This window comes from Oncorhynchus nerka, linkage group LG27 (genome assembly GCF_034236695.1).
Source record: "Oncorhynchus nerka isolate Pitt River linkage group LG27, Oner_Uvic_2.0, whole genome shotgun sequence".
Classification (NCBI taxonomy): Eukaryota; Metazoa; Chordata; class Actinopteri; order Salmoniformes; family Salmonidae; genus Oncorhynchus; species Oncorhynchus nerka.
The window spans coordinates 72,476,065-72,498,973 of NC_088422.1; the positions used below are offsets into that span (position 1 = coordinate 72,476,065).

Consider the following 22,909-nt stretch of genomic DNA (forward strand, 5'->3'; position numbering starts at 1 on the left):
TCAATGTACCTGTGGATGTATTTCAAGGCCTACCTTCAAACTCAGTGCCTCTTTGCTTGACATCATGGGAAAATCAAAAGAAATCAGCCAAGACCCAAGGTTCTTCTTGGGAGCAATTTCCAAACGCCTGAAGGTACCACGTTCCTCTGTACAAACAATAGTACGCAAGTATAAACACCATGGGACCACACAGCCGTCATAGCGCTCAGGAAGGAGACGCGTTCTGTCTCCTAGAGATGAACGTACTTTGGTGCGAAAAGTGCAAATCAATCCCAGAACAACAGCAAAGGACCGTGTGAAGATGCTGGAGGAAACAGATACAAAAGTATCTATATCCACAGTAAAACGAGTCCTATATCGACATAACCTGAAAGGCCGCTCAGCAAGGAAGAAGCCACTGCTCCAAAACCGCCATAACAGAGCCAGACTATGATTTGCAACTGCACATGGGTACAAAGATCGTACTTTTTGGAGAAATGTCCTCTAGTCTGATGAAACAAAAATAGAATTGTTTGACCATAATGACCATCGTTATGTTTGGAGGAAAAAGGAGGAGGCTTGCAAGCCGGAGAACACCATCCCAACCGTGAAGCACGGGGGTGGCAGCATCATGTTGTGGGGGTGCTTTACTGCAGAAGGGACTGGTGCACTTCACAAAATAGATGGCATCATGAGATAGGAAAATTATGAGAATATATTGAAGCAACATCTCAAGACATCAGTCAGGAAGTTAAAGCTTGGTCGCAAATGGGTCTTCCAAATGGACAATGACCCCAAGCATACTTCCAGAGTTGTGGCAAAATGGCTTAAGGACAACAAAGTCAAGGTATTGGAGTGGCCATCACAGAGCCCTGACCTCAATCCTATAGAAAATGTGTGGGCAGAACTGAAAAAGCGTGTGCGAGCAAGGAGGCCTACAAACCTGACTCAGTTACACCATCTCTGTCAGGAGGAATGGGCCAAAATTCACCAAACTTATTGTGGGAAGCCTGTGGAAGGCTACCCAAAACACTTGACCCAAGTTAAACAATTTAAAGGCAATGCTACCAAATATGAATTGAGTGTATGTAAACTTCTGACCCACTGGGAATGTGATGAAAGATGAAAAAAATAAAAGCTGAAATACATAATTTTCTCTACTATTATTCTGACATTTCACATTCTTAAAATAAAGTGGTGATCCTAACTGACCAAATACAAGGAATTGTTACTAGGACTAAATGTCAGGAATTGTGAACAACTGAGTTTAAATGTATTTGGCTATGGTGTATTTAAACTTCGGACTTCAACTGTACAGGTGGTACCGGTGCAGAGTCAGTGTGCGGGTGCACCAGTTAGTCTGGCTATTTGAGGTAATATGTACATGTAGGATTAGTTAAAGTGACTATGAATAGATGATAAACAAAGAGGGGGTTGTGGGGCACAATGCATAGTCTGGGTAGCCATTTGATTGGCTGTTTGTTCAGTCTTATAGCTTGGGGGTAAAAGCTGTTGAGAAGCCTTTTGGTGCAAGACCTGGTGCTCCGGTACCGCTTGCCATGCAGTTGCAGAGAGAACAGTCTATGACTGGGGTGGCTGGAGTCGGAGGCTGAGCAGTTGCCGTACCAGGCAATGATGCAACCAGTCAGGATGCTCTCGATGTTGCAGCTGTAGAACCTTTTGAGGAACCATGCCAAATCTTTTTCATTTCCTGAGGGGGAATAGGCTTTGTCGTGCCCTCTTCACGACTGTCTTGGTGTGTTTGGATCAAAATAGTTTGTTGGTGATGTGGACACCAAGGAACTTGATGCTCTCAACCTGCTCCACTACAGCCCCGTCGATGAGAATGGGGACGTACTCTGTGCTCTTATTCCTGTAGTCCGCAACCATCTCCTTTGTCTTGATTACGTTGAGGGATAGGTTGTTATTCTGGCACCACCCGGGCCAGGTCTCTGACCTCCTCCCTATCGGCTGTCTCGTCGTTGTCAGTGATCAGGCCTACCACTGTTGTGTCGGCTGAAAACTTAATGATGGTGTTGGAGTCATGCCTGGCTATGCAGTCGTGGGTGAACAGGGAGTACAGGAGGGGACTGAGCACGCACCCCTGAGGGGCTCCAGTGTTGAGGATCAGCGTAGCAGATGTGTTGCACCTACCCCTACCACCCGGGGGTGGCCCGTCAGGAAGTCCAGGATCCAGTTACAGAAGGAGGTGTTTAGTCCCAGGATCCTTAGTTTAGTGATGAGCTTTGAGGGCACTATGGTGTTGAACGTTGAGCTGTAGTCAATGAATAGCATTCTCACGTTGGTGTTCCTTTTGTCCAGGTGGGAAAGGGCGGTGTGGAGTGCAATAGAGATTGCAAACATCTGTGGATCTGTTTGAGCGGTATGCAAATTGGAGTGTGTCTAGGGTTTCTGGGATAATGGTGTGAATGTGAGCCATGACCAGCCTTTCAAAGCACTTCATGGCTATGGACGTGAGTGCTACGGGTCTGTAGTCATTTAGGCAGGTTGCCTTAGTGTCCTTGGGCACAGGGACTATGGTGGTCTGCTTGAAACATGTTGGTATTACAGACTCAATCAGGAACATATTGAACATTTCAGTTGGTCAGGACATGCCCGGAGCACCCGTCCTGGTAATCCGTCTGGCCCAGCGGCCTTGTGAATGTTGACCTTTTTAAAGATCTTACTCACGTTGGCTGTGGAGAGTGTGATCACACAGTCTCCCTGAACAGCTGATGCGCTCATGCATGCCTCAGTGTTGCTTCCCTCGAAGCGAGCACAGAAGTGATTTAGCTCGTCTGGTAGGCTCGTGTCACTGGGCAGCTCGCGGCTGTGCTTCCCTTTGTAGTCTGTAATAATTTGCATGCCCTGCCACATTCGGCGAGCGTTAGAGCCGGTGTAGTACGATTCAATCTTAGTCCTGTGTTGGCGCTTTGCCTGTTTGATGGTTCGTCTGAGGGCGTAGTGGGATTTCATATAAGTGTCCATGTTAGAGTCCCGCTCCTTGACGCCGGCAGCTCTACCCTTTAGCTCAGTGCGGATGTTGCCTGTAATCCATGGCTTCTGGTTGGGGTATGTACGTACAGTCACTGTGGGGACGACATCGACGATGCACTTGTTGATGAAGCCAGTGACTGATGTGGTGTACTCCTCAATGCCATCGGAGGAATCCCGGAACATATTCCAGTCTGTGCTAGCAAAACAGTCCTGTAGCTTAGCATCTGCGTCATCTGACCACTTCTTTATTGAACGAGTCACTGGTGCTTCCTGCTTTAGATAATCCAGCAGCAAGATCCAGCAGCAATTGGGAGACTTCAGTGCAACAGTTGCAATAATTAGATAGTACCATTGAGGAAGATCTATCTATTTGTTCTCTCCTGCCAAAGGAAACAAGGAGGAAGGATGATAATAGAGGGGCACAGTAAGGAAGCTATACCCAGACAACACTGCCAAAAATGGTAGAGGAAAAGTATTTGACACTGCTAGCAAAGTAAAGGCCATATCTAGTTATGTTAACACATTATAGAGGAGAGATGAGAAGAAGAGCTACTTGAGAGGTGGCTCTATAATGACCCCAACACAAAAGCAATATTTTCCTTTCTTGCTCTGGCATTCATGAGCTGACGATGACCCTGTTGGTTTTAAACAAGCAGACAATGAACAAAAAAACACTGTCTCTAAAGCAATCTTCACCAAACGCTACTCAGATTTTGTGTAGCTCTTTTTTTTAGGCGTTGAGACAGAGCTAGTGATTCAATAAACAAAATGCCACGATATCCAGGTTGATTTATGAATGTTGTATCATGTACGCATGCATCAAGTGCATACCACTATTGCCAGCAAAACACCAGTCATGGTTGTTGTTACATAAATTTCCCGCGAGGTATCGCTGCAAAGAAGTATTCCTGCGCTGACAGAGAAAAACATTGGAATCATTCTGTGTGATGGTGATGACAGAGAACCAAAGGATACAGGATATATTTGCGAAGAAAACTGATTGCACAGCGTTCAAAGTGTCCAACATCAATAATATACGGATGAAATCTTGTTGTTTGAAGGTGGACAATGGGGTAAGTAAACTGTCTAGGGAATGTTAGCCAGCAAGTAGGCTAGCTAGCTAAGCTAACGACTGTTTTACTAGCAAGCTGGCTATTAATATTTACAGTGATTTTAGTTTTCACAGCTAACATTGTTGATAACATTGCCGTTTATAGTTACTGGCTACTTGGCTCATGCAAGTCTCCCAATGTTTTAAAACTCGGAACCTTCTTACGTGCTACCCTTTCGTTTTGTAGGTAACGTTATCTAACTAGCTAGTTGAGATACTATTAAATTACTAGATAGAGGGCTAATGTCAGAAACCATTGACGTTCCAGAATGGAGTGATATGGCAGCCATATTGGCCAGGGAGATATCCAAAACAGTCTAAATTGAATACATGGCAGTAGAGGCATACTCCGGATTTTAGTTATGCAGCAAAATAAAAGTATGGCATGTGATATCAAATAGTTTAATATAATTATTGTCAACCTAAAATATTGTAATGGGATTATACAGGTTGTATACCATTTTTTTTTGTATAAAGCAGAGTTGTGGACTCCAGTCACATGACTTGATAGAAAAAGAAAATGACTTGGAGCATCAGCACTCGATTTTGACATGAGATTTATGAATTAAAATGATCTGGCCAGGTTTGTAATATTTTGTGGCACAGATTATACTATGGATTGATTTCTACACGTAGCCAGAGACAGTAGCCGCAGCATCACCCTTGCAAAAAAACCTGCAACAGATTGGCTAATGAAACGCACACTCGGCACTCTGATCGGACCAGCAAACTGTCAATCAACACAGGTCGGGTGAGCTAGCGAAGCGATTGATGATTTGCTGTACCACTATAAGATCGAGTGTATCGCAAAAGAGACGATAAATATGCAGCTCCAAAAAAATGTGGTGATCAAGAATATTAACGGTTTACTTTGTAAACTCACCAGCAATTGGGCAACACGTATCATCATATGCCTACTGGTGTTTTGGTATGTAACAATTGCTTGAAATTGGTCATTTACTTATGAAGCTGGCATTTGGAATTTGTTGTTAAAATGAATTATTACTGTGGCGAAGACGCACCATAGCCTCCTGCGCGGCTCTAGCCTCCGCTTTTTTCCTGTTAAAATGTTTGCTGTTGCTTTCACACGTTTAAATGCATATTCCTTATGAGGTAAATCTATATTCCATCAAATACTACAATAATTGCTCAAGTTCCATCATTCTATATTCATACCGTTTATTGCAATACGTAGAGATTTATGTTTCTGGTTTGATAAACATACGATTGATACCATTTAATTTAGCCAACCATTTCTTACTCTGAGTTGGCGCGATGTGTATAGTGCACATTAACGTTCGTAAGACTCATGAAGTAGAAGTTCTGTTTATTAAATTCAATGTATGGTTTCCTTTGTTCATATTCCCTGGGTTATGTCGGGGTTCTGTGTGTCTGTGTCCTATGACTCCGTCATGTTTGTTGTGTGTGAACATATTGTTCCATGTATGCATGGGGTTGAAATATCATAAATAATCATTAAGTCTGATTAAGACAAATGTACCAATGGATGTGGAAATTTCCGTTTACATTGTAGAACCAGTTTATTGGTTGTAATTGCCAATTTGGTAATTGTATGGTCTTGGGGGCCAAGCGCTTATATTATGTAGGCCTACCTGTTTGAGCTCCTGGTAGATTTGGTTTCTCAGGGGGGAGGGTGTACAGTCTTGCCCTCGACCTGTGTCCATTCAGATAGAACAGGTTAAGCCTGATACAGATGCTATTTCTTTTGGGCTATTGCCTGTGCATATTTGGTAAATCTACTCATATATTTTGTGTGATCTGGCTTTCACCATTGGATTACCAAGACGTGTAAATAAGTCTACATTCTGAGCACATTGACGTGTCTTCTGCTGATGTCTTGACTGCTACAAGTCCCTATTTTACTATTACATAGGCTAGTCAAAATGTGTTGTAGCAAAATAATGGAAAGGGCTGTCTGGTAGCCTCAATAGATAGAAAAGATTTGTAGTTGGACAAGGCGTTTGCATGTATAGTTCTTTTTTTAAACTTGAGACTTGACTTGCTCTTAGAATGCACGACTTGGACTTGGCTCGAGTCTTGAACTGTTCTACTTGGGACTCGACTTGAGGCTCATCTTGTGACTTGACGCTCGAATAATAGTGACTTGGTCCACCTCTGGTAAAATAGCTTCTAAATGCATGTAAAATAATAAAATATAGTATTTGAGGACATGTTTAGGCTATAAGTCAAAGCAAAAACAGTGACAACCCTCTAAACTATTACTTTTAATGGGAGTCTTGCTTGTTTTCAGACAGTGCAGTCGCTCATCTGAGCTGATCCTGCAGTTCTGATGACTGCTAAGGTTATGTGTCTATGATAATGCATATTAGATGTGTCTATCTGATCCCTACAAGACATCATAACATGGCATATCAACCATGCCTGAGTACCAAATCTCTGTACCCATTTCCTCATGCTTATGGTAGCTCACCTTCATCTATAAAACATGGAAGGTCAACACTCACAGGATCAAATTACAAAGCAATAAATGGCAGTACAGCCATATTGACTGGATAGAAAATAACCACTCTGTCCTTGAGGGAGTGTCAAGGTAGAGCGAGTTTGACCCCCCCCCCCCTTGAGGCTTGGCTTGGTGGAACGTAGCCTAGTCCATATGTCTCTCGTCCTTCTGGTTCATGACTGACCATGTGTTGTGTGTCTTCCACAGATGTAGCCGGTGAGATGGAATATCATGAGAGACCTGCTTCTTTTCGCCAAGCCCGCCTCAACCCCTTTGATCGGGGGGAGGAGGAGGGCGGCCCCCCAGGGGGTAAAAACCCCTCTCGAGATGGTGAGTGTGACTGGCGGGTTGAATAGTAGCCTAGTTCATTGATGGGTCCCAATATACATGTGTGAATGTGAAATGAATTAACACCAGTGCTGAATGTGATTGCCATGTGATGAAAAGAGAATGCAGAGGCAGCTTCTGTGTGTTTTACTCATCTCAGCAAAGGCCTGGAGAATGGATGAGCCGGCAACCTGATGACACTGCAGCAGTCTCTTATGGAAGATGGAGTAGTGCAGTAGCCTGGTGGGAAGTCAGTTCATGTTGTCTGTGCAGCCAGTCTGCATCTGCAAGTTTAGTGCTGCAACCGGTACCAGAGCAAGCTTTGTCTGCAGAACTATAGTCTGCAAGAGATGGAACAATCTATACATTTTGAAATGAAGTGACTGACTGTACAGCTAAACAACAGCATAGACTGAAAGAGGAAGAAGGCTGCTGTCCTTGTCTCTGTTGCTTAATATCTGATTTAGTACCACTCTTGCAACAGCGCCCTAACCATTATGAGCTCATCAACTGATCGTGGATCTGTAGTTATGGGCCAAAAGTAATGAGAGGAACTGAGACGGGTGCATTAGGTGGTAATGTGGTTCAGAACGATTCCTGTAATCATATGCCTACACTTAGCTCAATTCACTAGAACACTGTCTAGGCTTCAGCTGCATCTGTCAGCCTCTCCAGCACTTTCTGGCAGCCAGCGACTCAGGATGTCTTGTCTCTCGCTACCATGATGTCATCTGAGGTGTATGCAGGTACAAACAGTATGCAGGCCTAGATAGTGAGATTAGCTATGGGTTTACTTGATACAGGCTACCTTGAGACTACTACCTGCTGAATGTTGTTTGTAATGATATGTTCTGGCTCTAGGTCCATCTGTTGAACTAGTCAGTTGTTAGACATCCAAAATGCTTATTGCCGAGGGTCCAGGCTAACTGCTAATGTAATAGCACATGTCATGTAGCATCTCTGTATTTTCATAATATATATATATTTTTTATGATGATAGGAGGGGAATCTTGTCCCTCGTGATCTTTAGGCCTAATTGATCCATTTCTTACTGTGTTGAGGCGTCTGTTACAGCCAAAAATAAAAGCTTTTTATCAGGAAGTGGTCTTTGGAGATGTAGAAGCTTAGAGTTTCAAAGAGGCTAGCCCTCAGCCAATGTCTGGTACCCTGGCACAAAACCACACAAAATGGCTTAAAGCCTCCCTCTGGTTCCTCTAAGGCTTTAAATATTTGATCAGTTTACATGCCCCCCAGGCCTACTAGCACTCCCTTTGATTTAAAGACTGGAGAGCTGAACTGTGTATGCTCTGGTGCTGAAGTTGGGAGCCGAGCTAAACCGAGGAGAACTTTCTTCATCAGATTGTCAGATTGCTTTGATCTGTGTGATTAGTCTGATAATACAGCAACCCACATTTGAGTTGGTGTCAGAGAATAAAGCTCCTATCTGCCATGACTTGCCTTTGTACTATAATTCTAAATTCTTTGTTGTCAAACCCTTTAATGAAGTAACATAAACGTGCCCCAAATAATTTTACGAAGAATAATAAGATTATTGCAAATCAGGGACAATAGCCTTTGTTAAATCCAATAGGTGAGGTGTAAATTGTGGGAGCGTAAGCTGATGTCTGGCCCACATCCATACCCACATCTGTACAGTGGGACTGTTAGATGAATCATATCTGCCTGCTAATCTTGAGGCTGTATAGGCTTAAGTCTGTTACCTAGTGACCTTTAGCACTTCAAAGGCAGTTTCCCTTTGGTTTTAAACAGAGCACATATTTGTATAAAACAGTATATTGTGACTGCTTTATCCACTCAGAGGGTGAAACTCCTTTTAGACAAATATGTGTTCTGTAAAAGGTTGTGTGTAGTCATGTGTGAGGTTTAAGTGGGCGTGCGTGAGCTTTACTGTGTGTGTGTGTGTGTGTGAGAGAGAGTGAGAACAATGCTTACAGTACTTCTTGTCTGTCTTTCCTCAGAGCTGAGACCTGAGCTCTTCTCCTCTAAGAGCAGAAACCAGAGTTTGGACCGAGCCATGGACCTGGGACTGGCAGAGGACCACTTCTCTCGACCTGTCGTAAGAACAATCCTTATACGTCCATTTTGGATGTTGGTGAACCACTGACTAGTCGGTGAGGTTGCATGAAAAGTAATTCTTAGTGAAAACACAACTGTGATGGATACACTTGTCTATGTGCAGTTTAAATGTCAATCTGTATGTGTTAATGTGAGATTTGGTGTCTGCTCATGCATGGACTTATGTGTGTTTGTGTGTTTTTACTGTATGTCCCCGTGCAGGGCTCGTTTGTAGCGTCGGACATTGAGCAGCTGAAGATGGCCATAGAGGAGTGTAAGAGATTAATCCTGGAGCTGCCTGAGCATTCAGAGAGACAGAAGGACACTGTGGTCAAACTTGTCCACCTACGCCTCAAACTACAGGAGCTCAATGTAAGACCAGGGGAGAGGGGAGGCTAGAGGGAAGTATTGAACTGCCCAGAGGCCATGAGTTAAGGGGGTAAGGAATTAGTCATGGGAGGTAGATGGCAGTAGTCATATCTATGTAGAAGAGTCGACCAACGTAGAAGAGTCAGAGCACTTACTTGTGAACATGAACTGTGTATGCACTGTGTATGCATGAAAGCCATTCACAAATCATTCACTACCTCTGGAAATGTCAATACAATATTACTGTGTAACATACAGTGCCTTCAGAAAGTAGTCACCCCTTGACTTTTTCCACATTTTGTTGTTTTCCAGCCTAAATTTAAAATGTATTAAATTGAGATTTTGTGTCACTGGCCTACACACAATAACCCATAATGTCAAAGTGGAATTATGTTTTTAGAAATGTTTACAAATTAAATAAAAATGAAAAGCTGAAATGTCTTGAGTCAAGAATTCAACCCCTTTGTTATGGTAAGCCTAAATAAGTTCAGGAGTAAACATTTGCTTAACAAGTCACATAAGTTGCATGGACTCAATAATAGTCTGCAATAATAGTGTTTAACATTATTTTTGAATGACTACCTCAGCTCTGTATCCCACACTGACAATTAACTGTAAGGTCCCTCAGTCGAGCAATGAATTTCAAACACAGATTCAAACACAAAGACCAGTAAGGTTTTCCAAAGCCTCGCAAACAAGGGCACCTAATTGAGTAAAAAAAAGCAGACATTGAAATATATCTTTGAGCATGGTAAACGTATTAATTACACTTTGAATGGCATATCAATAAACTCAGCCACTCTGTTGCCGGAGAAGAAGGAAACTGCTCAGGGATTCCATCATGAGGCCCATGGTGACTTTAAAACAGTTAGAGTTTAAAGGCTGTGACAGGAGTAAACTGAAGATGGATCAACAACATTGTAGCTACTCTACAATACTAACCTAAATGCCAGAGTGCATCCTGTTTGCAATAAGGCACTAAAGTAAAACTGCAAAAAATGTGGCTAAGAAATTAACTTCATGCACTGAATACAAAGTGTTATGTTTGGGGCAAACACATCACTGAATACCACTCTATATTTTTTCAATCATGGTGGTGGCTGCATCATGTTATGGGTATGCTTGTCATCGGCAAAGACTGAGTTTTTTTAAATTTATTTTTTAGGATAAAAATAAATGGTATTGAGCTAAGCACAGGCAAAATCCTAGAGGAAAACCTGGTTCAGTCTGCTTTCCAACAGACAATGGGAGACAAATTCACCTTTCAGCAGGACAATAACCTAACACAGGCCAAATATACACTGGAGTTGTTTACCAAGATGACATTGAATATTCTATCGTGGCCAAGTTAGTTTTGACTTAAATCAGCTTGAAAATCTATGGCAAAACTTGAAAATGGCTGTCTAGCGATGATCAACAACCAACATTATTGAGCTTGAAGAATTTAAAAAAAGAATAATGGGGCAAATAATGTACAAGCCAAGTGTGCAAGGTGCTTAGACTTACTCAGAAAGACTCACAGCTGTAATTGCTGCAAAAGGTGATTCTAACATGTATTGACTCGGGAGTCTGAATACCTATGTAAATGAGAGAATTCTGTATTTTATTTTCAATACATTTGCAAAACTTTCTAAAACATGTTTTCACTTTGTCATTATGGGGTATTGTCTTTTAGATGGGTGAGAGGGGAAAAAATCAATTTAATCCATTTTTAATTCAGACTGTAACCACAAAATGTGGAATAAGTCGAAGGGGTGTGAATACTTTCTGAAGGCAATGTACTTGTTTTGGTCTTCGTGTCCATGTTATGTGAGTCTCTCACTGTGGTTGTCACATTTGAACTTTAAAAAAACCATTTGAAACCACCCCGTATAGCCCTTGCAGTGTCTGGATTCTGCTGGGATTGCCTGAATTGTTTAAAATATGGGTTGTTTTGGTGTCATTCACACACTGTGAGAATGAGTGGGTTGAAAGTGCTGCAGTGAACTCGTCCAGTTGATTAATAACAGAGACTATAGTGTAGGTCTCTGACACAATGCTGTGTTCTGATTGACTCTGCTCCTTGTCACTCAACAGGACCCTGAAGAGGATGAGCCAAACCTTAGGGTACTATTGGAGCATCGTTTCTCCAAGGAGAAGAGCAAGAGTGTGAAACAGACGTGTGATAAGTGCAGTACTATCATCTGGGGCCTCATCCAGACCTGGTACACCTGCACAGGTAAGAGTGCATTAAAACTAAGTCAAAATGTTCTCAGTGGTAAAACCTCATGGACACTGAACGGTTACAGCTGTATGGCTGAACTTGGGTAAACTATAAAAGAGGGAACATTGCTAAGCAACCAAAACTGAATAGCGTTAGTTGCTAGGCAACACTGCCCTCCTGAGACCTTCTATTCTCCTCTATTGGTCGACGTTGGTCCTGGTGAATTAATTGAGTTGGAGAGAGAAATTGAATTGGTGTACCGTATGGCCAACTTTCTCTCCAGAATCTTAAGTCACATATTGAATTTTAAAACGGTAGTTACCCGTTGACTAATATCTCTGTCCCCCTGTTCCTCTCGCAGGATGTTACTACCGTTGCCATAGCAAGTGCTTGAACCTCATCAACAAGTCCTGTGTGAGGTCAAAGGTCAGCCACCAGTCAGAGTACGAGCTAAGCATCTGCCCAGAGATCGGGCTGGACCGGCAGGACTACCGCTGTGCCGAGTGCCGCACGCCTGTGTCACTAAGTGAGTGTTCAGCCTTTATGAGACCGACTTGATAGCCAATTAGCAGTCAGCACAAATTGAAATATATGGGCATGATGTCTATGGACCCTTGTTTTAACACAATCACAGTTATAAACGCAATGCCTAACCTCTGGTTCAATGGGCTGTGTGGACATTTCTTCTCCTCTCACAGACTAATGTGACTAAACCTACTGTACTGTACAAGGTAAACCTAGGGCCCAGTAAGTGTTTCTCTGTGGGGATCTAAAGAGATTTAGCTAGAGCACAGTCACTCATCCACTCTCTATGCTAATAGAACAGATGGTGCTTAACTCAGCCTGCTAATCTAATGCACTCACATCGAGCTTGGAGAGTTAAATCAGCTTTGATAGTGTAATGTGATCATTAAAAGTTACAGCAATAGTTACTTGCCAGGATTCTCCTCCCTGGGAGATGTTGAATGTATGGTAAATCAAAAGATATGCTGAGTTGTAGTATCTCATTAAGAGTTTAATTATGTTGTGTTTAGGAAAATATTTGTTCCGGAATGTGTCAGTGAGTGTTGTGTGACAGTGTTAGTTGCAAGATCAGTGAGTTGTCTCTGAGACAGTTATGTCAGTGAGAGTTGTGTGGCATGGTGTCATAATCACTCACTGAGCCCCATGCTGCACTGCACTTCACTGTGTTGTGTTGTCCTGTAGGGGGCGTGCCCAGCGAGGCCAGGCAGTGTGACTACACGGGCCAGTACTACTGCAGCACCTGCCACTGGAATGACACCGCTGTCATCCCTGCACGCGTCATCCACAACTGGGAGTTTGAGCCACGCAAGGTACCAAAGAGAGATGTTAATAGCACACTGTTTTTCCTTTATCAATATAGATTTTTTTTACACAAGCAGGAACTTCAACAAACTCTACCTTTATATTACATGATGCTTACACAAGCAGGAACTTCAACTAACTCTACCTTTATATTACATGATGTTTACACAAGCAGGAACTTCAACTAACTCTACCTTTATATTACATGATGTTTACACAAGCAGGAACTTAAACTAACTCTACCTTTATATTACATGATGTTTACACAAGCAGGAACTTCAACTAACTCTACCTTTTATATTACATGATGTTTACACAAGCAGGAACTTCAACTAACTCTACCTTATATTACATGATGTTTACACAAGCAGGAACTTCAACTAACTCTACCTTTATATTACATGATGTTTACACAAGCAGGAACTTCAACTAACTCTACCTTTATATTACATGATGTTTACACAAGCAGGAACTTCAACAAACTCTACCTTTATATTACATGATGTTTACACAAGCAGGAACTTCAACTAACTCTACCTTTATATTACATGATGTTTACACAAGCAGGAACTTCAACTAACTCTACCTTTATATTACATGATGTTTACACAAGCAGGAACTTCAACTAACTCTACCTTATATTACATGATGAGCAGCTGGTAAGAGAAGGCACCGCTGTTTCCTTTGGTGACCGTGTAATGGATACAAATCACTGAAGAACCAGGCCTGAAGCAGGGAATAATAATGATCCTATGATGTTGAGAGCATATAACCCCATCACAGTGTATCACATGGAGACAGAACACATTAAAACACTGTTTTCTTAGCGTCTGTGTTTGACTATTTTCATTCTGTGCAGTTCTATCTCTAACAGTGTGTCCCCTGCTCTCTGGTCAGGTATGTCGTTCCTCCATGCGTTACCTGGCCCTGATGATACCCCGGCCTGTACTGAAACTGAGGGAGGTCAACCCACTGCTCTTCAACTTTGTGGAGGAACTAGTGGAGATCAGGGTAGGTGACATATCAGCAACAGGGACTCTGCATGAATAGTGTGTACTGAAAGTTTGTGACATAAATTCATTAAAATGTGGTTTTGTCTTTTTGTACAGTTTTTGGTTTTGTCTTGCACTCCATATAAACTTGGATTAAGTCTGGGTTTGCTATAGAACTTGTTTTGGGAGCTCTTCCTTGTCTGTACTATCACACAGTAGGCCAGGCTTTTGTTTTCAGGACATTCTCACCAGTCAGCGGTTCTATTTGTGCCAGTGTGTTTTGTGGTGAGGGATTAGAATACTGAGGGAGATAGACAGCCGTTTCTGTCATTGGGGAGATTGTCGGGCCAGAGAAGAAAGACACTTGTTTATGGTATATAAAAGAACTAGCTTCATCAGATAGTTTCATGAAATTAGAAATATTCACATTCAAAAGCGATTTCCCATAGAACATGTTGTCTGACATTGGCCCATGGAATCAGGGTGTGACTGATGGCTTGTGTGTGAATGTGTTCCTCCCTGCAGAAGCTCCGTCAGGACATCCTACTGATGAAGCCCTACTTCATCACCTGTAAGGAGGCCATGGAGGCACGGCTGCTACTGCAGGTCAGCAACATCCCCGCAATATCAACGCATCATCATCCCAACACCTCCACGACATCTTCACCACAGCCATAGCATCACATAAATATTGCATTCCAATCTCTGTATAAAGGACATTGCATTTGCGTCCAGTGCCTTGCATAAGGGTCTTGCAGCAGTATTGTTAAACAACCCAGAGGAACCCATTTTTGCTGATGTCATGGCTCAGTATGTGCTGCAACAGCGCCACTCTCTGGCCTTTTATTAATAACATGCTGATATAAGAATCATATCAAGTTTAAAATGTGACATGCTTTGTAAACAACAGATGTAGACTAAGTAAAATGTTTACTTACGGGCCCTTCCCAACAATGCAGAATACAATAAAGAAAATAAATATACACTACTCATTCAAGGGTTTTTCTTTATTTTTACCATTTTCTACATTGTAGAATAATAGTGAAGACATAAACTATGAAATAACACATATGAAATCATGTAGTAATCAAAAAAGTGTTTAACAAATCAACATTTATTTGAGATTCTTCATATAGCCACCCTTTGCCTTGATGACAGCGTCGCACACTCTTGGCATTCTCTCCACCAGCTTCACCTGGAATGCTTTTCCAATAGTCTTGAAGGAGTTCCCACATATGTTGAGGACTTGTTGGTTGCTTTTCCATTCACTCTGCGGTCCGACTCATCCCAAACCATCTCAATTGGGTTGATTTCGGGTGATTGTGGAGGCCAGGTCATCTGATGCAGCACTCCATCACTCTAATTATTGGTAAAATAGCCCTTACACAGCCTGAGGTGTGTTGGATCAATGTCCTGTTGAAAAACAAATGACAGTCCCACTAAGCCCAAACCAGATGGGATGGCTTATCGCTGCAGGATGCTGTGGTAGCCATGCTGATTAAGTGTGCCTTGAATTCTAAATAAATCACAGACCGTGTCACCAGAAAATAACCTCCTCCTCCATGCTTTACGGTGGGAAATACACATGCGGAGATCATCAGTTCACCCACACCCGGTTGGGACCAAAAATCTCAAATTTGGACTCCAGGCCCAAGCAAGTCTCTTCTTATTGGTGTCCTTTAGTAGTGGTTTCTTTGTAACAATTTGACCATGAAGGCCTGATTCACAGTCTCCTCTGAACAGTTGATGTTGAGATGTGTCCGTTACTTGAACTCTGTGAAGCATTTATTTGGACTGCAATTCCTGAGGCTGATAACTCTAATGAACTTATGCTCTGCAGCAGAGGTAACTCTGGGTCTTCCATTCCTGTGGCAGTCCTCATTAGAGCCGTTTTCATCATAGCGCTTGATGGTTTTCACGACTGCACTTGAAGAAACTTTCAAAGTTCTTTAAATGTTCCGTATTGACTGACCTTAATGTCTTAAAGTAATGATGAACTGTAATTTCTCTTTGCTTATTTGAGCTGTACTTGCCATAATATGGACTTGGTTTTTTACCAAATAGGGCTTTCTTCTGTATACCCCCCCTACCTTGTCACAACTGATTGGCTCAAAGAAGGAAAGAAATTCCATAAATTAACTTTTAACAAGGCGCACCTTGTTAATTGAAATACATTCCAGGTGACTACCTCATGAAGCTGGTTGACGGCTTTGCACACTTGGCATTCTCTCAAGGCAAAGGGTGGCTATTTGAAGAATCTCAAATATAAAATATATTTTGATTTGTTTAGCACTTTTTTTTTCTTTTTCTACATGATTCCATGTGTGTTATTTCATAGTTTTGATGTATTCACTATTATTCTACAATGTAGAAAATAGTACAAATAAAAACCCTTGAAAAGGTAATTGTGTCCAAACTTTTGACCGGTATATTTAATAATAGAAAAAACTAACACAAGGAATAAATACACAATGAGCAATGATAGCTTGCCTGTAAATACTGAACAAAAACATAAACGCAACATGTAAAGTGTTGGTCCCATGTTTCATGAACTGAAATAAAAGATCTTAGAAATTGTCCATATGCACATATCCATATGTATGATATCCATATGCGTATTTCTCTCAAATGCTGTGCATGAATGTGTTAGGAAGTATTTCTCTTTCGCCAACTTAATCCATCCACCTGACCAGTGTGGCATATCAAGAAGCTGATTAAACAGCATTAATATTACACAGGTGTGCCTTGTGCTGGGGATAATAAAAGGCCACTCTAAAATGTGCAGTTTTGTTACACAACACAATGCCAGAGATGTCTCAAGTTTTGAGGGAGTGTGCAATTGGCATGCTGACAGCAGGAATGTCACCTCAGAGCTGTTGCCAGAGAATGTAATGTTAATTTCTCTACCATAAGTTGTTGTTTTAGAGAATTTGGCAGTATGTCCAACTGGCCTCACAACCGCAGACCACATGTAACTACGCCAGCCCAGGACCTCTACGTTCATCTGCAATCATCTGAGACTAGCCACCCGGACAAACCGATGAAACTGTGGGTTTGCACAACAGAAGAATTGCTGCATAAACTCTCAAACCGTCTCAGGGAAGCTCAACTGCATGCTCAACGTCCTCACCATGGTCTTGACCTGATTGCAGTTTGGCATTGTAACCGATTTCAATAGCCACTGGCACGCGGGACAAGTGTGCTCTTCACAGATGAATCCCGGTTTCAGTTGTACCAGGCAGATGGCAGACAGTGTAGTGTGTGGTGTCGATTGGGTGAGTGGTTTGCTGGTGGGGTTATGGTATGGGAAGGCATAAGCTACAGACAATGAGCACAATTGCATTTTATCTATGGCAGTTTGAATGCACAGAGCTACCATGACGAGAGCCTGAGGCCCATTGTCGTGCCATTCATCCACTGCCATCACCTCATGGTTCAGCATAATGCACAGCCCCATGTTGCAGGGATCTGTACACAATTCCTGGAGGCTGAAAATGTTCCAGTCCATGGCCTTCATACTCACCAGACATGTCACCTGTTGAGCATATTTGGGTTGCTCTGGATCGACGTGTACAACAGTATTTTACAGTTCCCGCCAATATCCAGCGTTTTTCGCACAGCCATTGACTGATTTCCTTATGAACTGTAACTCAGTAAAACATTTGAAATTATTGCAATTTGCTTTTTATTTTTGTTCAGTGTACATGAATCCACAGTACTGAGTCGATGTTCAAGGGTACGGGGAAATGGAAGTAGATATGCACAGTTGAAGTCGGAAGTTTATATACACATTAGCCAAATACATTTAAACTCAGTTTTTTCACAATGCCTGACATTTAGTCCTAGTAAAAATGCACTGTCTTAGGTCAGTTAGGATCACCACTTTATTTTTAATGTCAGGATAATAGTAGAGAGTGATTTATTTCAGCTTTTATTTATTTCATCACATTCTCAGTGGGTCAGAAGTTAACATACACTCAATACGTATTTGGTAGCATTGCCTTTAAATTGTTTAACTTGGGTCAAACGTTTCGGGTAGCCTTCTACAAGCTTCCCACAATTAGTTGGGTGAATTTTGGTCCATTCCTCCTGACAGAGCTGGTGTAACTGAGTCAGGTTTGTAGTCCTCCTTGCTCGCACATGCTTTTTCAGTTCTGCCCACAAATTTTCTATGGGATTGAGGTCAGGGCTTTGTGATGGCCACTCCAATACCTTGACTTTGTTGTCCTTAAGCCATTTTGCCACAACTTTGGAAGAACGTTTGGAGTCATTGTCCGTTTGGAAGACCCATTTGCGACCAAGCTTTAACTTCCTGACTGATGTCCTGAGATGTTGCTTTAATATATCCACATAATTTTCCTATCTCATGATGCCATCTATTTTGTGAAGTGCACCAGTCCCACCTGCAGCAAAGCACCCCCACAACATGATGCTGCCACCCCCGTGCTTCACGGTTGGGATGGTGTTCTTGGGCTTGCAAGCCTCCCCTTTTTCCTCCAAACATAACGATGGTTATTATGGCCAAACAGTTCCATTTGTGTTTCATCAGACCAGAGGACATTTCTCCAAAAAGTACGATCTTTGTCCCCATGTGCAGTCGCAAACCGTAGTCTGGCTTTTTTTATGGCGGTCTTCCTTGCTGAGCGGCCTTTCAGGTTATGTCGATATGGGACTTGTTTTTACTGTGGATATAGATACTTTTGTACCTGTTTCCTCCAGCATCTTCACAAGGTCCTTTGCTGCTGTTCTGGGATTGATTTTCACTTTTCGCACCAAAGTATGTTCATCTTTAGGAGACAGAACACGTCTCCTTCCTGAGCGGTATGACGGCTGCGTGGTCCCATGGTGTTTATACTTGTGTACTATTGTTTGTACAGATGAACGTGGTACCTTCAGGCGTTTGAAAATTGCTCCCAAGGATGAACCAGACTTGTGGAGGTCTACAATTTTTTTCTGAGGTCTTGGCTGATTTCTTTTGATTTTCCAATGATGTCAAGCAAAGAGGCACTGAGTTTTAAGGTAGGCCTTAAAATACATCCACAGGTACACCACCATTTGAGTCAAATTATGTCAATTAGCCTATCAGAAGCTTCTTATGCCATGACATAGTTTTCTGGAATTTTCCAAGTTGTTTAAAGGCACAGTCAACTTTGTGTTTTGTAAACTTCTGACCCACTAGAATTGTGATACAGTGAAATAATCTGTGTTACTTGTGTCATGCACAAAGTAGATGTCCGGACCGACTTGCCAAAACTATAGTTTGCTAACAAGAAATTTGTGGAGTGGCTGAAAAATTAGTTTTAATGACTCCAACGTGTGTGTGTGTGTGTCTGCTTAGTTGTGAGCAGTTATGGTATATGATACATACAGCACAAGAGGGGATTGTTCTAGTTTGAATGCAAATGAAAAATGCATATGAAAATATTGTCCCAAGTAAGGGTTTGTTTTTCCAGGGAAAGGTGCTCAAATTTCAGGCAATGCTTTTAGTTATTACATTATGTGAATTAACATTCAGTTGGTTTAAAGTCAGTTAACCTAATTTAATGGATATGGAAATGTGTCAGTTCCCTCTCTCTCTATATACAGTGGGGCAAAAAAAGTATTTAGTCAGCCACCAATTGTGCAAGTTCTCCCACTTTAAAAGATGAGAGGCCTGTAATTTTCATCATAGGTACACTTCAACTATGACAGACCAAATGAGAGAGAAAAAATCCATAAAATCACATTGTAGGATTTTTAATCAATTTATTTGCAAATTATGGTGGAAAATAAACCTTTGTTATTGACAATACTTATCTCAATACTTTGTTATATACCCTTTGTTGTTAATGACAGAGGTCAAACGTTTTCTGTAAGTCTTCACAAGGTTTTCACACACTGTTGCTGGTATTTTGGCCCATTCCTCAATGCAGATCTCCTCTAGAGCAGTGATGTTTTGGGGCTGTTGCCGGGCAACACGGACTTTCAACTCCCTCCAAAGATTTTCTATGGGGTTGAGATCTGGAGACTGGCTAGGCCACTCCAGGACCTTGAAATGCTTCTTACGAAGCCACTCCTTCGTTGCCCGGGTGGTGTGTTTGGGATCATTGTCATGCTGAAAGACCCAGCCACGTTTCATCTTCAATGCCCTTGCTGATGGAAGGTTTTCACTCAAAATCTCACGATACATGGTCCCATTCATTATTTCCTTTACACGGATCAGTCATCCTGGTCCCTTTGCAGGAAAACAGCCCCAAAGCATGATGTTTCCACCCCCATGCTTCACAGTAGGTATGGTGTTCTTTGGCTGCAACTCAGCATTCTTTGTCCTCCAAACACGACAAGTTGAGTTTTTACCCAAAAAGTTCTGTTTTGGTTTCATTTGACCATATGACATTCTCCCAATCTTCTTCTGGATCATCCAAATGCTCTCTAGAAAACTTCAGACGGGCCTGGACATGTAATGGCTTAAGCAGGGGGATACGTCTGGCACTGCAGGATTTGAGTCCCTGGCGGCGTAGTGTGTTACTGATGGTAGGCTTTGTTACTTTGGTCCCAGCTCTCTGCAGGTCATTCACTAGGTCCCCCCCGTGTGATTTTCTGGATTTTTTTTCTCATTTTGTCATAGTTGAAGTGTACCTATGATGAAAATTACAGACCTCTCATCTTTTTAAGTGGGAGAACTTGCACAATTGGTGGCTGACTAAATACTTTTTTGCCCCACTGTATTTGAATCTCCCGTCCTCTCTTAGCTCCATGATCGCCAGCACTTTGTGGAGAACAATGACATGTACTCGCTGCAGGATTTGATAGGCATCTCCAGTGGCAGACTCAGCTGCTCTCTCACAGAGATCCACACTACCTTTGCCAAGCACATCAAACTGGACTGTGACGTGAGTTTTATACTCTACTTGTCTATCACAAAGGTGAGGAAGAACAGGAATCATTCTGGGGAGAAAACCAGTTGAGCAGGCAGATGTTTTACTGAGCTGTAGAGACCTGTGATACTGAGCTGTGCCCTGTCTTTTGCCCTCTCTAGCGGTGCCAAGCCAAAGGCTTTGTTTGTGAGCTGTGTAAGGAAGGAGACATCCTGTTCCCGTTTGACAGCCACACCTCAGTGTGTCACGACTGCTCTGCTGTCTTCCACAGGTCAGTCCCCTATCTGTAGACACCAGGTGAGGTTGATGAGAGGAGCTATAGGAAGATGAGCTCATTGATACTGGTCCATTCCATCCATTACAAACACATCATGCATATGGAAACCACATGTTTGACTCTTGCATTTATTCCATTCCAGCCATTACATTGAGTCAGTCCTCCTATAGCTCCTTCCACCAGCCTCCACTGGCAGACACGTTTATCAGACATATGTAGTGTTCATGTATAATATCAGTGATTGGTTGACACTTGCCCTTTTCCCTGTGTGCTGTTTCTCTTTAGGGACTGTTTCTATGACAATTCCACAACTTGCCCGAAATGTGCCCGGATGACCGAACGCAAGCACGACGATCCACCGGATCCGAAAGACAAGTAGCCCTGGCGATCTAACCCTGTCACTGTGACTGACAACCTGTGGGAGTGGCCATGGCACTTTTTCTTATGTTGAGGACCATCAAGACATTTTTATGACACAAACATGACTAGCTTTCCCTCTTGCTCTCTCTCTCTCTGTTGTTTTGTGGGGATGTTAAGTTACTTTGTTCAAGTTCAGTGGACTACGGAAGATGGTAGCAGGATACTAGAGTTTTATATGATCCGGTAATGAAGTGTGATACTCTGAGACTGGCTGCACTGTATAGCCCACAGTAACGCATCCCTGAGCACTTAACCAATGTTGTACAGTTTGTGTGTTACTGTGAGAGAGTACTGTATGGGCATCATGTTGCAGGCATGAATTGCAATGTTGGTCACATAATTGTCTTTACCTCTTAACAATCAAATATCTTTAACTACCTTGAAGTAGGTGTTAAATTCCAAATTAATCTTAACAAATCAATTTAACAAAACTACCATTCACCTCCAGGCCTTAACTGACATCGATAACGAGACCGGTATTTTAATGAGGTTAGGTCGTAGCTCTTCAAGACTTCCTCCCTATGGGCATGAGGTATTTCACCCCACTGTTGTGAAACAATGCTTTACATGATGGACAATGACACTAAAATGTTTTTTTTATTGTTTATTTGAACACCACAGAATTATCTGCCTGAAACACTTAAGAGAACATGTGGTTTGTATGTTATGTCTTAGGGAACTTTAATGTAGTACCTTTTTTTACAGTAGAATTATTGGGCAGCCATGTAAACAATGTCAAGAGACTAAAGTGAAGGAGAGCTCATTATGATGTGCTGATTAACTATATCTTAAGTTGACACACTGTGTGCTGACATATTTGGAACTCCAATTGAACACTGTGTGCATTTACCCATTGATCAAGTGATCTATTTACAGTATTTTTGTGAGGGGTTTTGCAGCCCGCATCAAGGTATGGCACATTCTTTTCAGAGATGAGAAAGCTGACGAATGATACTTCTGGGGACATGAGCATGATGATGTTGACAAATTATTTGTTTTAAAATAATGAGTATTTGGTTGTGTTATGTTTTTCCTCTATATAATGATCTTCATAACATGCAAGTGTAATGTTCCATGTGTTAGTGAAAATCCAGATATTAACATGAATTGTAAGATCATGTGAAGTTGCGTATGAATAATGTATTAATAAATTCTATGTTGTGAGGAGTGTTTTAGCTGACATTGTGGCAGTCTTTGCCAATGTAGCCCTATGCTCCAGGCCTGTGGCAGAGGCTAATGCATATGTTACTGTGTACCTTGGCCATACTGAATGCTGTTTTGAACAGTGTACCAACAAACTGTATTTAAAAAGGATTGAGAGGGATTGTTTCTATCTGATCGTCGTGGAAAATGTGACCAGTGAATGAGGGGATTCAATTATCTGGCCCGGTGGGAGGAGTTTGTTTAGGTGTGCGTTCGACTCCCGGGGGTGAGCCAGTTGCCCCCAACCTCAGTGGTTCAAAGCCCACGGCTCCAAAGAAAAGTGACAAAGC

General features: G+C 42.1%; 1 protein-coding gene across 5 annotated transcripts; it reads left to right on the forward strand.

Annotated features, from left to right (window-relative positions):
* Positions 1 to 3,891: 3,891 nt before the first annotated feature.
* On the forward strand, positions 3,892 to 22,580 carry LOC115112382 (differentially expressed in FDCP 8 homolog). 5 transcript variants are annotated; one of them, XM_029639406.2, is made up of 12 exons: positions 3,892 to 4,049; positions 6,777 to 6,899; positions 8,876 to 8,973; positions 9,183 to 9,344; positions 11,418 to 11,559; positions 11,906 to 12,070; positions 12,751 to 12,878; positions 13,768 to 13,881; positions 14,388 to 14,468; positions 20,594 to 20,734; positions 20,881 to 20,990; positions 21,282 to 22,580. In XM_029639406.2, the coding sequence occupies exons 2-12, from the start codon at positions 6,791 to 6,793 to the stop codon at positions 21,373 to 21,375; spliced, it is 1,344 nt and encodes a 447-aa protein (XP_029495266.1). In that variant the 5' UTR covers positions 3,892 to 4,049; positions 6,777 to 6,790; the 3' UTR covers positions 21,376 to 22,580. The 5 variants fall into 5 exon arrangements, with proteins under 5 accessions (XP_029495266.1, XP_029495268.1, XP_029495267.1 ...); XM_029639408.2 differs by having other exon boundaries at positions 3,893 to 4,049; positions 9,195 to 9,344; XM_029639407.2 differs by lacking the exon at positions 3,892 to 4,049 and adding an exon at positions 4,881 to 5,015.
* Positions 22,581 to 22,909: the final 329 nt, after the last annotated feature.

Excerpts from the sequence above, each read along its gene's own strand:
- LOC115112382 (XM_029639406.2), top strand. The coding sequence starts at position 6,791 with ATGGAATATCATGAGAGACCTGCTTCTTTTCGCCAAGCCCGCCTCAAC. Across the intron at positions 12,071-12,750 it reads CCGCACGCCTGTGTCACTAA|GGGGCGTGCCCAGCGAGGCC; the intron begins GTGAGTGTTCAG and ends GTTGTCCTGTAG. Across the intron at positions 14,469-20,593 it reads AGGCACGGCTGCTACTGCAG|CTCCATGATCGCCAGCACTT; the intron begins GTCAGCAACATC and ends GTCCTCTCTTAG.